The 17,719-nt window shown below is 39.9% G+C and overlaps 2 protein-coding genes across 2 annotated transcripts in view; both read right to left on the bottom strand.

The window, feature by feature from the left end:
- LOC102215519 (rho GTPase-activating protein 29-like) overlaps positions 1-3,187 on the bottom strand; it is a 31,316-nt gene extending 28,129 nt beyond the window's left edge. Inside the window, exons 1-2 of the mRNA XM_005729074.1 lie at positions 2,978-3,187; positions 1,972-2,363 (exon numbers count right to left, since the gene is read on the bottom strand). Of these exons, the coding sequence (XP_005729131.1) occupies positions 1,972-2,272 (301 nt within the window). The 5' untranslated portion in view covers positions 2,273-2,363; positions 2,978-3,187. The remainder of the gene's footprint in view (positions 1-1,971; positions 2,364-2,977) is intronic.
- Positions 3,188-5,355: 2,168 nt separating this feature from the next.
- acvr2ba (activin A receptor type 2Ba) lies at positions 5,356-16,452 on the bottom strand. The gene is made up of 11 exons (XM_005729072.1): positions 16,007-16,452; positions 12,472-12,679; positions 10,519-10,634; positions 10,024-10,175; positions 9,703-9,846; positions 9,395-9,538; positions 8,550-8,698; positions 8,228-8,342; positions 7,939-8,077; positions 7,569-7,699; positions 5,356-7,255 (listed from the first exon to the last, which is right to left on the bottom strand). The coding sequence occupies exons 1-11, from the start codon at positions 16,056-16,058 to the stop codon at positions 7,061-7,063; spliced, it is 1,545 nt and encodes a 514-aa protein (XP_005729129.1). The 5' UTR covers positions 16,059-16,452; the 3' UTR covers positions 5,356-7,060.
- Positions 16,453-17,719: the final 1,267 nt, after the last annotated feature.

Raw genomic sequence — 17,719 nt, 5'->3', positions numbered from 1 at the left:
TTTTTTAATGAAATAGAAAGTGCTGTTAATATGTTAACTCCAACCAAATTCAAGACTTAAAGATTAAGATGATAAGATTAGCAATTCATCACCAAGTCAGCAAGGGATGCTACAATGTAGTAGACAAACATAGATGATGACCAAGAACCTTTGTGAATGCCTGATGTCTATGCATGTGTTGTGACCCATTGTTTTATAGTCCCCAAACTTTCAACAATATGTATGATTAAACTGATTTAAATGAAAAGCTGAGCCATCTTCCTACACTATATAGGGCTACTGTAAACCATTCATTCATCCATCTATTTCATTCATTTCATTTAAGAAATGGTCTTAAGACTTTGATTGTAAGATTTATTAAGCTTTAAAGATAGTTTTTAGTTCAAAGTACTATATCTGTTGGATTCATGTTTGCTAGAATTCAAATGAAAGGGCATTGTTTGGTTTTGTCTTTCTTTAAGTCTCCAATCATAGCCTCTACTTAAACTAGAACTATTGACTAAAATGCTTGATTTCTCCTACCATCTTTCGTTACTTTTTGTTGCTTAACTGCTAATTAAAAATGGCTCATTGTTTACATTTGCATGAGCAGGAAACCACACTGCAGCAACAGCATCTTGCATGCGCTGGTCTGCCATTCTGCTTATGTCAGTGTCTCGGCAAGAATAAACACTAATTCAAATGACATTATGGGGTCATACGGTATGATTTCATCCCACCTGATGAATAAGCACTGCTGTTCTTGGGGAGGTAAATACCCCAAATGTTTTTGTGACGGCTCAGAGTAACACTCAGCACGACAAGAACCAAGTCTCTCTCTCTCTCACAGAGGTTTCACCCCCTCCCCCAAGACAGAGGAATGGCTAAACAACTCACTCCTTCTTACCAGAGCTACAGTAGTACTCCAGCATATGTGTGTCTTTTAGGAGTACAGTAGGAGATAAGGTTAACATAATCTTACACTTATAATCTGCAATTTAACATTAGTAGTCATCAATTATTAAACTGACAACTTTAAACTTTTAAGTGCTGATTATAAAAAAGCTCTAACAGCCCTTTCACAGCAAGCTACTATCAGTATTTATAATGTGTGAAATAATGAGCATTTGTGTGGGCAGAGTGTTTGTATATGTCTCCAAACAAGTGCCAAGCAATCAAAGCCAAGTGAGAAAAACAGAAAGAATGTAAACCCTGTTTCTGCTCTAATCTCTGCTCGTCCTGTATTCTTCTGTATAAAGTATGTAGTCATGGTGTAGCTGACGTGAGGCTGTTATCACACTAACATGCCACAGGTGGTTTTGGCTGTTATGGTGGCAAACTTTGGGAGGTAATATCACAAATGAAATGCACAGTCTTCCTGGGCACTTTGTTCAGAGTGTTTTACAGTTTCGTGTGCCACTAAATGTTGTGGTTAGTGAAGGTGTGATATAGTAATAGTGATTCCAAAACAAGATATTCACTACAGTCTGCTATAAAAAGGTTTAGGTGTGTGGAATTTGCTACAACTGGCCAAACAAAGAAAACATGATGCCACATAAATTGGTGTTTAGTGGAATTTGCTGGCAGAGAACTTTTAACTATTGGGTTTTAGTTTCTCAGTTCAAAGAGCAAGGATTTTATTTCTAGACCATCGGTCAGCACTGCTGCTTGATTTCAGATACTTAGGTAACTGGAAAAACTAACTTTCCTGCTCTTATTTTTCTTTTCATGCTCTCTCAACTATCACTTGAATGTGACTTAGGATATCAAAGAAATCATAACTGATGGATTAGTACCTGTCAGCAAAGCAGGTACGGTGCTAACAATAGTACGTTATCATAAAATAACCTCAAGAATGACCTTGAATCTGATGTTAATTGCGCATGCACTACCGCCCAGGGTGCATTTTCTTTCATCATCTGTCATTTTCTGGTTCCCTGACCTCCAAAGCCCCCACACAATCCCCCACATTCCAGCTCTACCTGAACTTACCTTTATACTGGAAAGCTTCTTTGAGGTTGTGTAGCACATCAGCAAACAACCGCACATCATTCACCAGCTGCATTACATACTCGACATCCACCCCGGGTGCCCCTATCAGGCGGGAGGTAAGGCCCATGTTGCTCAGAGGGTTTGGGTTCTTTGAACTGCGCCCCATATTCAAGGTCTTACTGGATCCAGCTGATAGAGGCTCTGTAGATGTCTCGGAAAGGTTCTGTGGCAGTCTCTGGGTGTGCTTTGTTCCACCGCCTCCACCACCACTACTGCTGCTGCCGCTGCCCTTCCGTAGCATCCCAGCATTCAGTGCAGCTGCGACCCTTTACTGGGGGTACAGTAGGCCAGCTAACCCCTGAACTCAGCACGCTGCCCTGGTCCGTGGACAGCTGAAAGACAGAGAATGACGCGTGGACTTGATGTCTATCTGTAGGTCGGGCTATTATTGTTATTATTTCAATTTACTATATTACAAAAAAACTATACAGTGACCACGGAACTCAACCTATATCATTATTATTATGATTATTATATGAGGGGAAATATATATTTTAAAAAAAACTATTGAGTTTCAGCACGTATAACGTTCATAAAAGTAATGGGTTTTTTTCCTCACACTCTTTCATTTCTTTAAATTACTTTTGCTTTTCCACTTTTAGCTAACACTTTTACTTAATTACGTTTTTTGTAAAGTTTTGTAAAGCAACGTTTAGCTCTTAGCTAGTTAAGGTAACGTTAAGTTCTAAAAAAAAAACAGCGTTATCCTTTAGTAACACACATTTTCACACACAAAAAATATCCCCAAAAAAACAATCCAGTTAAAAGAAGGTTAACACAATGTAAGCTTGCAAGAGACGTTTGAACTCTAGCAACTACTAAAATGGTGCTGGTTCTTTGCATACAGTTTACAGTAAAAAGTGATGCTACTTCCCCGGTAAAAACAGTCGACCTCGGGTCATAAACTGCATTCCTGGCACAGCCAAAATACGCTATCTAATCTCACCTGTTTGGCTCTTTGCTGACATAATGGGAACAATATCCAAATAAAACGTTGCTTATTGAAGACGGAGAAGGCAGCAAAGTATTTCCGTGAGACACGAACAAACTCCAACAAAGGCAAAAAGTTGTCAGCTTTGCCTAACTGTACATCGAGAAGTAGCTGACTATCGGCAACTCTCCAGTCAATCGTAATTTACCAGTCGGCTCGTCACATGACAATCATGACGCGTTTTGATTGGCTAGATTCCTCCGAAGGATAGCTCTGTGATGCCTTCATGTGCTAGCGGACGTTTTATTTTGATACCAAATACAGAAGCGCAAACGGAGGTGGCTTAATTATGTGAGGTATTGTAATGTATCTTTATCGGATACAGGGTACATTTGAGGACACAATAGCCAATCTTTGCCATTCTACTTTGCCTAAAATATGTAATAGCTATCAGGCATATGATCTCATTATAGGAATGAGCTGAAGCCAGATTATACGGATGACTGAATGCGGTAGTGACTTTCTGGCTTTTCCTAGAATCAGATACATGGCAACGTTTGGTGACGTTTAACGCTTTGTATTTACTGTTGTATTATAAAATATTGCAAGAGTTACAAATCATGTGAGCGTCCATTTATTAATTTCTTCCACAATTGCCGCAAAAATAACTAAAACGTACGCCAATGATTTAACGGAAAGCGATACCAGCATTCACTGTGAACTCAAGCCAGACTGTACTCTTGGGCTTGAAATGTTGCAAATGAACCAGTTCAAACTAGTAGCACCATTGCTGCCATCTAGTGGATTTATGCAGCCACAAAAAACCCTGAACGGTGTTACAGTCTTTAGGCATAGTGCACGTATTTTTTTCCCCTTCTACCATTAAATATTCACAGCACTTTTATTTGATTTTAATCCTTTTGTTGTCTCAAGTGACAGACAGTATTGAAAGCAGTGAGAGACATGCAAAGAACTCCATTTACCCAGTAATGGTTAATCAAGATTTGTCTTTATTTTCATATACAAAAGGATGACTATTCTCATCTAGTTTATATTTCTAAGCATTTTGTTTCACAGATAAAATTACCATTCGTACTGTTTTAGTGAAATCATCAACCAACATACACCCCACACACACAGTTCACATAAACAGGGAAAGTCACACAATTCAGTCAAACATCCATCCACACGACAAGAAATGAACAATGTTGACTGTGAACTTTAAAAAACAAAAAAAAGATTTCTTTCACAGGATTCACACATGAAAAGGAAGAAAACCTTTACATTTGTCAAATATATATATGTATATATAGATATATACACACGCAATAATTGATACATTTTTTTCTTTTCTTTTTGTTGAAGATGAGGCTGACTCCATGTTAGTGTTACTAATGAGGTACTGCATGAGGTAACTGGTTTTTCTGTTCAGAAGAGCTGGGTGTAAGACAGCATTTGGAGGTAACAACAGACCGCAGCAGATATCCCCTACGCGACTGCTGTTTTATTTCTGGCACAATTCGTGAAAGCACCTGGGCCATGCTCAGTTCACATTAAAAATGCAACCGTCAGCATTTCCCCCCCAACTTATCAGGAGACTTTAGCGCATCCACGCCGTCAGGACATGGTCCAGGTGTGATGAGATGTAGTTTATTGATCTGCAGAAGAAACCTGCTAAGTCACAGCTGAGTTTAAATGTCTTAAACTATGATAGACTTAGACTATTGCTGTATAATAAATATTGCTGGACCCTCGGACCATGCACATGCCACCGCTCACATGACTCCCAATGGTGCTGCATCATCAGTCGATCAATGTAGGTACAAACACGATGATCTCCAAACACTTTAAAAATGTTAAGTAATTGTTCCATTTCGACTGATTTTTTTTTTTCTAGTGTCCTTTACCAAAACTGCACATCGGCAAGCATTACAGATCACTGTTAAAAATCACCATCTTTCCACAGCACTAATCAACGTACAACAGATGAGCCTGTGTGTTGTCCAATGTGGCTAAACTAGCACTAAACAAGTCTGAACATCACACCAGCAGGTTAATATTGAGGCAATACTGTTCAAAACAGGAAGCCAAATCACAAAAGGAATCTGTATGTTTTTTTCTGTTTGTTCTTGATAATATACACACTGAGCTCTATAATGCAAAGTGCAACCCACACAGCTTCTGATCCAGAGGGACCGATACCATTATTCACTGAAATTCACTGAAATCAGTAACCGCCACTCTCTACCAAAAGAAAAACAATTATTATGCAGGGCTAGTTATAAAAATTATTTAAATATATAGAGGTGGAACTGAGAAATCTCTTCCATTTCTGCAAAATGAGAACATTAATGCCCTGATTTTGTGTTATTAAAAAAAAAAAAGAGAGAGAGAGCAGAAAAAAAAGAAAAAAAAAAAAACCACCCCAAAAATCACTGAGCAGTGTTCGCCATCTGTGTGTACACCCATATTTACATAAATCTGCCCATCTTCTTTTAGATTTGTAGAGAATTAACACCATGAAAACTGGTCAGACTCCTAAAAAAAAACAAAAAAAATCAAATCAAATCTCAATCTCAACAGACAAGAGGCCCAACCAGCAATAAAATATCTCAACTACCAAAAACACAATAAAATACATAACACAATTTGATATACATGTAGAAAAAGCCTGAGGTACTTTTCAGAATATCTGAGGTCAGTCTGTAGGAGTAAGCACCTGACGGCTTACCCAGTCAAAATAAAAAACGCACAAAAACAGAATATTAGCCTCACATTATATCGTGGATAGTAATCACATGTTAGCGTTATATTAACAAAGAATGCATGTACATCTACAAATCCTTGAGTATCCTGGAATAGTCACAGCAGCATAACGGACATTCAATGTATGGTATTCATGTTATGGTACAACTATGGCATTGCATTTGAGACAAAAGGCAACCATTTGAGCTCTCCTTGCATGACATACAGTGACTGAGGTATCTGGGAACTGGTGTCCGACTGAGTCTATTGAACACGCACTCATGGAAATTAAAAAACAGACATGTTGCTTACTCAAGTATGGCCCATGACTCTCACTTTAAAAACTTTCTATCCATCTCACATCATTTCAATTTCAGATTCACTCACACACTCACTCACACGGTTCAAATTAAGAATGTGTAACATTGCAACTTCAGACAGCATCCAGCAATGCCCCTGGCACTGGCAAAGGAGTAACTCTGAATTCAAACAAATAAAAAAACTAAAATAAAAATCCAGGAATATGTCCATGATAGCTAGCTCGATAGCTCGGCTCTTAACTTAGAGAAAATGTTCCAAAGAAGCCTACTGAATACCTGAGAGGTAGTTCCCCGAGGACAAGACACTTGCCCCAAATCCAAGTCCAAAATGTCCAATACAGCTCCCATTTAGCTCCCTCCCTTACAATAAAACAGCTGTGCTCCGGTTTTTGTTTTTTGAAACTTTTTTTTCCGTTTTTCATTTTGAGGAAATCACAGGTTTAAAATAAGGGAGCGCACTCAGAGTTTCAAAATCGAGAAGCTTCAACCCCTGAGGAAGATGTATTTATGTTGTCTAACAGTCTCAAAACGGTTCCTCCGAGGTGTGCAGCACGTCGTCTGAGGTTTGGAGCAAAAAGGTTCATTTCATTTGGCCGCAGACGATCAGGACCACGACGCGAAATACGACGATGACAACTCATGAGGTAATTTAAAAAAGAAAAAGAAAAAAAAAAAGAATATAGACTAACACAAAAGAAACACATGAGGTAATGACAACATTTAAGATTTGACACATGGGTGTTATCAGATGTGCCCATCGCATAGCTTATTACTACTTCAACTACAGCAGATGGATGTGTTAGTAGGATCCGACTTGAAACACACACACGCACACACACTTTAAAAACAGGAAAAAAATACCAGTATTGGGATAAAATAGCAGCTGCATTTAAGTTGCTAGATGTATTTTTTTGTTGTTGTTTTTCTTTTGTTTTTTTATATATATGTTTTTTTAAATATTCACGAAAATCTGCTGAGTTTGGGTTTGAAAAATAAAAAGTCAGGAGCTCAGGTGAAAGATGGTGTCACCCGTTCAGGTGCTGGACTCTTTGGGAGGTAGGTCCTCGTTGATGAGAGACGTGACTAAAGAGATGGGGCTGTCTGAGGTAGTGCTGCCTATTGTCCTGGAGATCTGGCCGATGCGCTCCTCGACACAACCTGCAGACAGTCGAGCCTCTGCGTCGTGGTCCCAGCATTCCTCGATGGTCTCACACATGTGGCTCAGCCCCTGTACGCACAAAAGACAAAATATATAAGGATTTTCTTTTTGGCAGTTGCATTTGCTTATTTTTACTAAAATTGTCCATCTTCGGTTCATAATTTTAATATAAAACTCAAATCAGAGAAATCTCTAACTCTATTAATGACCCCAAATTTAAGCCATTCATTTTAAAGTTACAAAGCCACAACAAATTCAAAGAACTTTAACCTCAAATCATTGAGCTCTTCACTGGGGGGGAAAAAAAAAAAAAAAAAAAAAAGGATGCACCACTTCCTGGTATTGCTGCTGAAACTGCAGTAGCTATTATTCTGTTACTCACAGGATGCTTGAGCCAGGAGTCCTTGATGACTGGACGCATCTTCTTGTGCACCACCACATCCTGCAGATCCTCCAGGGAGGGATGCTGGCCTATTTCATCCTCAAATGGCAGCATGTACTCGCCAACTGTTCCTACAAAGGGACAGCAAAGCAACAGAGTGGAAAGTGTTACGCAGAAGAAGAAAATACTGCAGTACTTTGACTTCTGAAAATTCAAAACTATTTAAAGAGTAACTTTATCCACATTGCAGCTTTGCCCTTCATTTGCTTTGCAGACAAAACAAAAACGAATCTTTACTGGCCCGGGGTCAAGCAATGTGACCTTTTCACCTATGAATGTGAAGACACATTCCTTCACCATGTTGACTCACCATCTGTGTCGGAGCAACGGGACACCAGCTCCCACAGCACCAAGCCCATAGCGTACATGTCTATCCTCAGGAAGGAGTCTCGCTGAAAGTTGATGGCTCCCTCCAGCACCTCTGGGGCCATGTAACGCCTCGTACCCACCTAGACGGATAATGAATTTGGGGGTTTTATCCACTTAAGAATAAGCAGGGAAACTCCTGCAAACAATTGCATCACAGAGCCAATGCAGACAACCCGCCCCCCCCCAAAAAAAAAAAAAAAAAAAAAAACAGCAGTGAAGTTATTACATACCTGTCCATGAGTATCCCCAGGAGGTTTTCCTGGCTCGAATCTTACAGCAAGCCCAAAGTCACCAATGACTGCAGCTAAGTCATCTCGTAGTAACACATTCTTGCTCTTGAAGTCCCTGGGGAATTAATTTCACATTACAATGTCTTAATTAGAGGGAGGTTTAGTCACAGAAGTCAGACAAAGACTGTCATAGTAAAGATATTAAATGAGGTACAACCAGGAGAGGGCAGCAGTAAATTAAGATTTCTGTTCAAATCAAAAGCAACAGTTTAATCTTTAGTGAACTAACGAGAGTTGAGGAAATCCAGGCTGATTTTCCTACCTGTGTGCAATTGTAGGTTTAGGCCCCTCTCCCTTGTAACTGGGAATGTCCTCGTGAAGGTAAGCCAAACCGCGGGACATGGTCTCTGCTATGTGACACAACTCTGTCCAGGTCACAGTGTTGCCCTTCAGGTGATCTGTCAAGGATCCCTGCTCACACACAAACACACAAAAGGATTATGAAACAAGGATTAGCAACTGCGCATGAATTCAGGCGTAGGCATAACCGAAAAGCTGTTGCTGAATCCACCAAGGAGCAGGAATTGCTTTCATTTCCATTTGACAGCAAATACTGTAGTCTGGGAGAATATAACAGAAACCCAATTTCATACTTCAAAACATCAAAAATAGCAATTTAAACGTTTACTATAAAAAAAAAAAACAATGACACATGCACTGATGCCTCCAACTAACAACGTTTGTATCAATACCAAGAATAAAAAGGTGCTGCAACAATCAGTCCCACTTGTGTTTATAATTATTGTGTCCTCATATATCAGCATCACTACAAACGCACAACATCTTGCAATATCTGACATCAAATACAAACGTTTTAAGCTACACGCTTAAAAAAAACAAACCGCCTTAAGTTTAAGCAGCACTGCCTGATCTGTTGCTTTTGGATTTACTGGAACAGCAGATCAGACATATGTGGTGAAATCTTCTTTTTAATAAAGGCTGCGATTCTCTTTTCTTGTTTTGAGGTAAACAGAGAGGCTCGCTCAATATTGGAAAACCTCCAGCTGTACTAGTCGACATAAAAGCCGTATACCTCACCATAAACTTGCTTTGGGGTTGATGTATTGGTCTGTGTGCATTCTGTATGTAGACAGAATATGTTCTCACCCTTTCATGAAACTCTGTGATAAGCCACAGCTCCGTCTCCATGTTGGCTCCGTGCTTCTCTGCAGCGATGTAACGCAAGATATTTTCATGTCTCATCCCCGGAGTCAAGAATATGTCGCGCTCATTTTGCCATGACTGCTTATCCTGTAAACACAAACCAGAGTTATTTTTAGAGCTTGAAGATGCAAAGAAGCATTCTGGAGGTCAAAAACAAAAAGGCGCACATGGAATCTAGAACAAGAAAAAAGGCGTCTCTTCATACACTGAAGCATATGACGTATATTTTTAAGCCAGAATTAATGACATACCTGAACTGGGAAGATCTTAACAGCAACATATTCATTCATTAACTGGGCCTTCCAAACGCAACCAAAGCGCCCCCTAGCTTTGATTTCTAGAAGCTGCAATGGTTTCAGACCCACCAAGGGAGATGGAGGAGCTGGCCCTGGATCCTGAACAGAAAAAATAAAAATAAATAAAAACATCTTATTCTACTGCTGAATCCACCTCAAAACATTAACAATTTCAGTGCTACAAAACACAAAAGTGACAAGCACTCCATCCTTGTCAGGACTACGTTACTGATGGCCTTACAAGTCTCACACTAAGATGAGCATAGCCCGTCTCACCTCGCTCAGGTCTACATGGCCGTAGGGAGGTTTGCGGTGGCGGTACATCCACAAGGCCAGAACGAGGGCCAGGGACAGCACACAGAGAGGCAGCAGGGAGTACACCAGCACATTGAGCAGGGAAGGTACTCGGGGTGGAGGCTGGATTTTCACTGTCAAGGAGGTACAGAATAATTACGGCATGTCAGCTGTATGACACATAAGATATGTTAAGCATCACATTTGTCCCTCACAGGCTGTGAGAGCTGATTTTAAATTGGCAGGGTAAGAGACTGCCTGACATCAATTCTAAGCTGAGAAATTAGTTAACATAGATTAATTTTTGTTTTATCCCACTCGATTAAAAGGCCAGAACCAGAAGAATCACACATATACATTCCCAATAATCAAAATCGGTCAGATCCAATAGCCCCTTCTTAAATATGGCGTCATTTATTAATATTAATGTGGGAAAGAAGAGATCTCTACTATCTATACGATGCATTTGCCACTCACCTCGGTTGCCACTGCCAATCAAGTCGGGAAGGTGGGTGAATCGTTCATTGCAGTAGTTGCCCTCGCAGCAGCAGAAGAAGACCTGAGGGTTTTCCTCCATGGAGACGCACTCTTGCCTAAAAACAACAGATGGCGCATCAACGTTACTGTTCTAGACCCAACGGACAAAAACATTTTCTGATATTATTATTGGCTGTTAAAGTTTAGTAGTGTCAGTCTATGGTTTTCATGTATTTGCTGTATATTAACTCTAAGACAACGCAATCTAATAATTGGATCGGATATTGCCACAGATTACCTAATGCACATCTTTGCGTGGTTACTTGTACTGGTATCAACAAATATAAGGCAGCAAAGACTACATTTATAGAGTTTTTGTGTTTAGGGTGGGAAAAAAAATAATTTTTACAGCCAATTTTTCATCTTTTCACTCCTCTTAAGACAGCAGATGTTCCCAATTCCGAGGAATCACAGGATTTCTCACACTTTATGCATCTGCATATTCCTCCCATTAACCATTGACACTAAATGTTCATGTACTCAAAATTCCCCACCTGCTCCATTGCTCTTCAATTACTACAATCATTTAATGGTGCTTTTCACACAGATTAAATTGACCAGCAAATGTATTTTTTTTTTCCCAGGTTCTATTGTAATTACCCTCAGCAGCTCACGGGTAAATGAAGATTTCAGCATCTTGTACCTAAACCTACAATTTCTACATATGCCACTCTAGCTTTTAGTCACATGTTGGTAATGCTCAAATTTCACACTAACACTCAGTGAAATAGTCACTTAATTGCCATTTGGCAACTCACAACATCTGCACATTAATCTAGCAAATTATGCCAAAGTATTAGAAAGGATAATAAAAGCCACATAAAATACACATTTTAAAGCACACACACACACAGTTGTGTCATGTAGGATCAATTATCGCAGCCCTCTTTTCTCCAGCTCCCCTTTCCATGCCACAAGAGGACCCCCGCTTGTTGGAAAGGCTGTGGATAGCATGTTAATAACTGGAAAGTTTGATTGCGGCACTCAATTCAATGCCAACTTCTGATAAAGACTAGTTTTAAATTCTCCTCCTCACGTACAAAATCCTGAGTGGCCTCGTGTCACAGTATGTATCTGCCATCATCAGGCTGAACTGTGTGCTACACTGCTCACAGAGGCTATCTGGCTTTTGCACAAATATGTGTAGGCTGCAGAGAACCTTCCCCGACACAAACACGCATACTTGGAAATGATTTGCTAAAAATTACCTGGCATCTGCTTCTTAATATCTATATTTGCCACTGCTCTCACATTTATATCATTCTACAGTGAATGTGTTTTAGGTTTTGCCAACTAATCAAACAAAACAAGCAGTCTGAAGATGAATATCTGTGAGCTTGAATTGGATAAGTGGCTAATATAAATATCTGAATATATCTTATGCTTCATGCACAAGAAAATTGTCTCTGTATACCTGTATGGTTGATTGCCTGACAGCACCTTAAGCAATATGAAACTGGACCACAGTTAATCTCCTTTTCTTGTTATACGTGGTTGCTTTTATGGCATGCAACTGATATTTTCCCATGGTTTCTCTCTGTTATTCACCTTTTAAAACATCACAAGGCTAAATGAAAAAGATCCTTTAAACATTCAAAGAGCATGAGATGGTTGCCTGCTCTGCGAAATCACGAGGCCAAAGGGTGATGTGAAAAAAAGAGATTACTCTTCCATTTATTAAACTAAAGGCGGGCAAAAACATTTTTTAAATTTGTCTTTAACAGTGCAAAGTGAGAGAGGGGCACAAAAAGATGCACTGAACTATATGCAGGTACTGAGGGAACCTTTTCTGTTGTCTTCAATGTCAGTCAGTCGTCAGTCTGGTTGCGAGCCAGGTACATGAAATATAAATGCAAATTCGCAGCAGCGAATGACCTCGCACGGTTATCCGACCTGTCATAGCAGTTGAAGTCATCCAGCCAGCAGCCTTTCTTCACCAGTTTGATAGTCCCTGAGGAGTTGAGCCAGGAGGCATAACAGTGCAGACGCTTGTCCTTTTCCCCCTCGCAACGCTCGAAGCCGCTCTGGTTGGTCCTCTCCGAACGCCAGTTATCGTTGTAGTACACACACTCCCGGGTCTCCGCTTCGCCAAGACTGTACCCTGAGAATGACAGAAAAGTCTCAGTCAGCTCACATTGTAATGAATCGAAACTCAATGGCGGAAGCACAGACATATGGCGCAGGCTCCGCTCCGTGCCACGACGAAACATCGCCGAGCAGAGCCTCCATCGTCACTCTGGCACGTATCCAAGCTTGGGAGCTCTCTGTAGTAAAAAGGGAGTTCCTGTGGGCTAAGAAACTTGTGCTGAATAGAAGTTCGGCATAATCACATTAACTAAGATCTTTTCAGAGAGTAAAAAGTTAAAAAAGAAGAAGGGGAAAATTACAGAATTCAATTAGCTATAAAACAATGATATGCCCTGCTGTGGTAAAGAATCGTAGCATGAATACGTCGGCATTCTTTTTCTATAGATAAAGACTACAGACGCATCTGGAAAGACCGATAAGACATTCTTTGAGAGCTTTGACGGGAAACACTAAAGAAAATAAACGACAGTATTTTTTATTTTTTTTTTTTTACAATAGCTGTCAGTCTTCCAGTGGTGAATGATTTAATGAAAAGGCATTATTCTCATTTCTCTTCTTGGATTTCATGTTAGACGTGTGCAGTCAGTTTGTTCCATGATTATTTGGATGGTGACTTAATTTCAGTAATTATGTCTCTTTACCACACCACCATGGATTTGAAAGGAAGCAATCTAGGTGTGACTCAAGTGTGAACTCTAAGATTTTCAGGGGGTTTAATAAAATATTGAACTAACCTTTTATGAATTAAGTTTTGTTTTTGTTTCTAAACACATGGTCTTCAAGTAGCTGAACAAACAATTATAACATGCATGGATTCGTTTTTACCAGTACTTGCACAAAACTTCTTTGTACTCATTGAAGTCTGGAATCCATGGACAACACCAAAAACTGAGCAGGTTTCCTTCCTTAGATGCTCCATTTGGACTTGACTACAGCCACCTTCAGTAGTAGCTTGTTTGTGGGTATTTTGGCCTTCAGTTTTTATCTTTATTGAAAAGCACACCCAGTTGGGCTGAGATCATGTGAATGAAATCAACATGAATCTTAAGGAGCTTGCTTCTGCAACACATTTCAGCTCACTGTTATTCTGCATTGTGAAACACTGCACAATGACTTCCACAGCACAAAGTCACTTGACTGAATTTCAGTGTAAAATGTATTTCTATAGTATATCTATGAACAAACACCAACTCGATTTCACTGGCAGCATGATACGCTCACTATCTCTACCATATTTGACAGATGCCTCCTTCCTCTCCATCCTCTTCTCTTACCATCATTCCAGTAAACGTTTGGCTTTATCCAGAGTTTTGTTCCAAAACTTTCCAGGCTTTTGTTTAAAGCTGGGAAATTTGTCATGGAATTCTCAATGACCTTTCTGTTCTTGAGTCCTACACCCAGCTCAATGTCTGGATGTTGGGAAAAAAAAATCTTCAAAAACAAAAGAAGTCAAACACTTTAACTGTGACTCATAGTCTTGCATGACTTTTTCCTGTTGCCTAGCGCATCCTTTCTTTCTCGACCCAATTCTCATTCCCACCCACAATTCTTCAAGTTACACCCTGTTGTATTTATTTATTTATTGTCAGCCAAATAATGGGCTCCTTTATTTGCATTAACACCTCTTCGGTTTGTGAATTGAGAGTTCCTCTGAACAGCTATACTATAACTATGGATATCAAAAGTCTTATCAGTTAATTATTGAGTTACTTCTGAGGCTGTGAAAATGTAAAAAAAAAAAAAAAATCAAATAAAAATTGTAAATGCAATCACTCTTTTTAAACCCCTTGATTTAAAGCTGAAATTCTAACTCCAGCTGTATCAGATTGCTTCGTTTCAAACAAACTGTGGTGCTGCAAAGAGGCAAATTTTATAAAATATGTGTCCCGTGTCCTAATAATTGTTTACCTAACTGGGTTTGTGGCAAACACAAAAGCAGACAACATGGAGTACATGTTAGTCACAATTTAGCTTGGACATCCAGGCCTAATCTTTGTTCAGCGGGGGGGAGGGTTTTTAAAAAAAAAGGTGCCTGTCTCTTTAAATCCCTGCCTATAGGAGCCTGCCCATCCCCCAATATTACCCCCACTAACCCATTACACACACACTCAGAGGCACGCATGCATACATATTGCTGTTCAGCAGCACACAACTGACTTCATTATAAGAAACAGGCAATGCACACAGTGGCCAGAGATCGCAGTCATTATATAAAAAAAAGGTTGGAAGTAAGCAAGGTAGCAAAGGATAAAACACACAGCAGCGATGCTCAACGCTTCATTGAACCGAGATGGCATTTCTGATATCTGCGGTCACATGATCCGCGAGGACTTTTACTACAATATCATTCCCCAACCCCCTCCCTCTGTCACTTACTGAGCTTTTACACCACAACAACATGAATTCCGCAGAAGCAGCTTACTGTACACTGCCAGTCCTAATCTATTAACCATAAAGACATTAGCCACAGTGCTGCTGACACACAAGAGAAAGCTGTGCCTCAATTAATTTTTTATTACAGTTAGAGGAAAAAAAAAAAACCTAAAGTGGAAATTATTGTTTCAAAGCCCTCTGTTCAGTCACAGACGCGATACCTAGCTTAGGAAGAGGGGTTGCATGCGTTTTGGGACATTAAAAATTATCCATATGGGCTTAAAAACGCTGGCAAAAAAAACGACAAACAAAAGAAAAAAACAACCCTCTTGCTCAATTTCACGTGGTACCAAGTCAAACCCTGTGGAGACTTCAGCAGTGGGAGACAATAACCTCGATTCACGACAAAGACCTGACTTGTGACAACAGCTGCCGTCTCTCCAAATCAAACGCCAACGATTCATACAAATCCTTACAGAGGGAAGAGTGTTTGGAGAAGGTTCTTGTTGAGCCCGTAACCACAAACAAGAGTGCAGACCTGAGAGGTAGCCTATAAGGTTTCAGGATGTTGATGCAGCTGCTGCCTTCTATTCCTGCCACAGCGAAGGAGCAACAGTTTTAAATTTGGATACATGTACAATAAAAAAAATTAAAAAAAGATATATTCTCCTGTGAAAATACTACGTGTGATTCGAGCGTTGAAATGAGGGAAAATCCCGAGTGTGACATATTTGTCTTTAAGGGGGCTAAACGGAGAAAAGGCGATTATGGTTGTAGAGGGGAAATAAAAATCCCAGCTGAACGAGCTGCCAACAAAGTTTAAACAACTCGCAACCGCGGATTCGTTCGCGGGTCGAAATTTCAAACGCGAACAAATTACTCACACTCCCACGAAAAAAATGAAAATAATCGCGGCGAACTGTTCGACTAAACTGTTGCAAATTCGGGACCAACAACGGCGGCTTACCTGCGCATAAAGTTCCCAGAAGAAGTGAACAAGTCAGCCATGAAAAAGACATGTTCCGCTTTAAATACAGGGCAGAGATTTCCCCCGCTTTCCGTCGCGAACATTAAAACTCAGGTGGCCCAAAACATCAGTCCAGGATCAAAACGACCACAGGCCTCCGGTCCCTCCAGCAGCCTAAACCACCACGGCCACAGCGCGTGTCAATAGCCGCGACGCTGCAACAATGTTGCAAGAAAAGATAGGGGCGATTAATTGACTGCCAGGTTGTTATTCCATTAATAGGTGCTTCATTTCGCGTCGGAAGTGGATCCAAAACCCGAATAGGAAGCCGATAAAACACCCGAGATGGAAGCTCGTTGTTTTTTAAGGTTATTCACTTGAATAGTAGCACCGCTGCGTCGGGAGGTCGGTCGGGGTTTACATGCATGTTACTGATCTGTGTCCAAAATGGCTTCTAAATGGGGAATGGGCTGCAAACAGGGAAACCCGGATGTATAAACACAAAGAGGGGAATTCAGGCAGCCAGCGAGTGACCTTAACGCGACACCGCAGATACACGCCTGAAATGACTTTATTCTTGCTTCCTGTCGATAACTATCACATTTTTTTGTTTTTTACACATATCACGTCAGAAATACAAATGCCGGAGAGAGGTGTGTTTTCCACGTCGGTGTGTGTCCCGAATCGAAGCCGATACAAGACTTGCACTTTTGGGGTTTGGTTTAAACCCACCACTTCCTTGGTTCTTAACAGACAGCCTCGCATTTAATAAACCATAATCATAATTATTCCGAGGCTAATTGATTAATGCAATCGAAGGTATAGGTGAGAATGCAATGTGTGTGGACTTTTTCAAAGAATTTTTTTAAATTGAGGATTAATAGCTAATGCTTATGAGTGTGAAAGGAAGCTTGTACAAATGCAGAATTATCTCTTTTTGCTGTATGCATAATACACCACGTCGTCCTCTGTGTCAGTGTGACAAATAGCTTTTGCAGCCCCACAAGTACTTAAATAAATTCTGTCTGTATGATCTTTTATGCATAAGTTGCGGTGCTAAAAATAGCTGACCTAATTTGGAATAGCACGTTACCATAAATGCTGTTTAAAATGCATTCGTTCTAATTACTCATTTTACCATCACACAGTATTAAATATAAGATATATAATATGTAGAGCTACCAAGACAGAGCCAACCATGCTACATAATGTACTGGCAACCTTTATTTTTGTTCTTTTTTTAAAGTGTGTGACAATAATCTCCCAGAGTGTTCAAATCTGATATTCTACTAATAGCTCATGTTAAAATGTTATTGTTTAACACCATCAATTTGTGATCTTACATGTTTTTGTGTCAAAGGATTAGTAAGTTCATTAACTTTCACAGTCAACAGACAGTTGAGAAGTATTTCCCTCATAAGGATTAAAGTTCATATCTTATCCAGCTTCTCTTTTATGAACTCCCTACTTAAAAGGAAACGTGTGCCTCCATTAGAGCAAGTAGTCAAGGTGTATTAATAGTAAGGTGCATAGATTCCTTCCAAGCATTTAAGGCTCACTTTTTAAAAATTGAGGTCTTTTGTGCAAAATAAATAGTCCCGTCATCACAGAAAATCAACAGTGACATTGTTAAAATGCCATTAAGCCTTCCACGGCGGCCCCTCCACTCTTTCTCCTACTTTGACATTCTGACTAATGGCATGTTGGTGACAC

The sequence above is a fragment of the Pundamilia nyererei genome, unplaced genomic scaffold, assembly GCF_000239375.1.
Source record: "Pundamilia nyererei isolate P.nyererei 1_Seehausen unplaced genomic scaffold, PunNye1.0 scaffold00031, whole genome shotgun sequence".
Lineage (NCBI taxonomy): Eukaryota > Metazoa > Chordata > Actinopteri > Cichliformes > Cichlidae > Pundamilia > Pundamilia nyererei.
Note: the sequence above shows the minus strand (reverse complement) of the source record. Positions and strands in the feature narration are given on the sequence as shown.

Coding starts and splice junctions, on each gene's coding strand:
- acvr2ba (XM_005729072.1), bottom strand. CDS start 16,058: ATGTCTTTTTCATGGCTGACTTGTTCACTTCTTCTGGGAACTTTATGC. Junction 9,847..10,023: donor GCCATGTAGACCTGAGCGAG/GTGAGACGGGCT, acceptor TTTTCTGTTCAG/GATCCAGGGCCAGCTCCTCC. Junction 7,700..7,938: donor CCGTTGCTCCGACACAGATG/GTGAGTCAACAT, acceptor GTCCCTTTGTAG/GAACAGTTGGCGAGTACATG.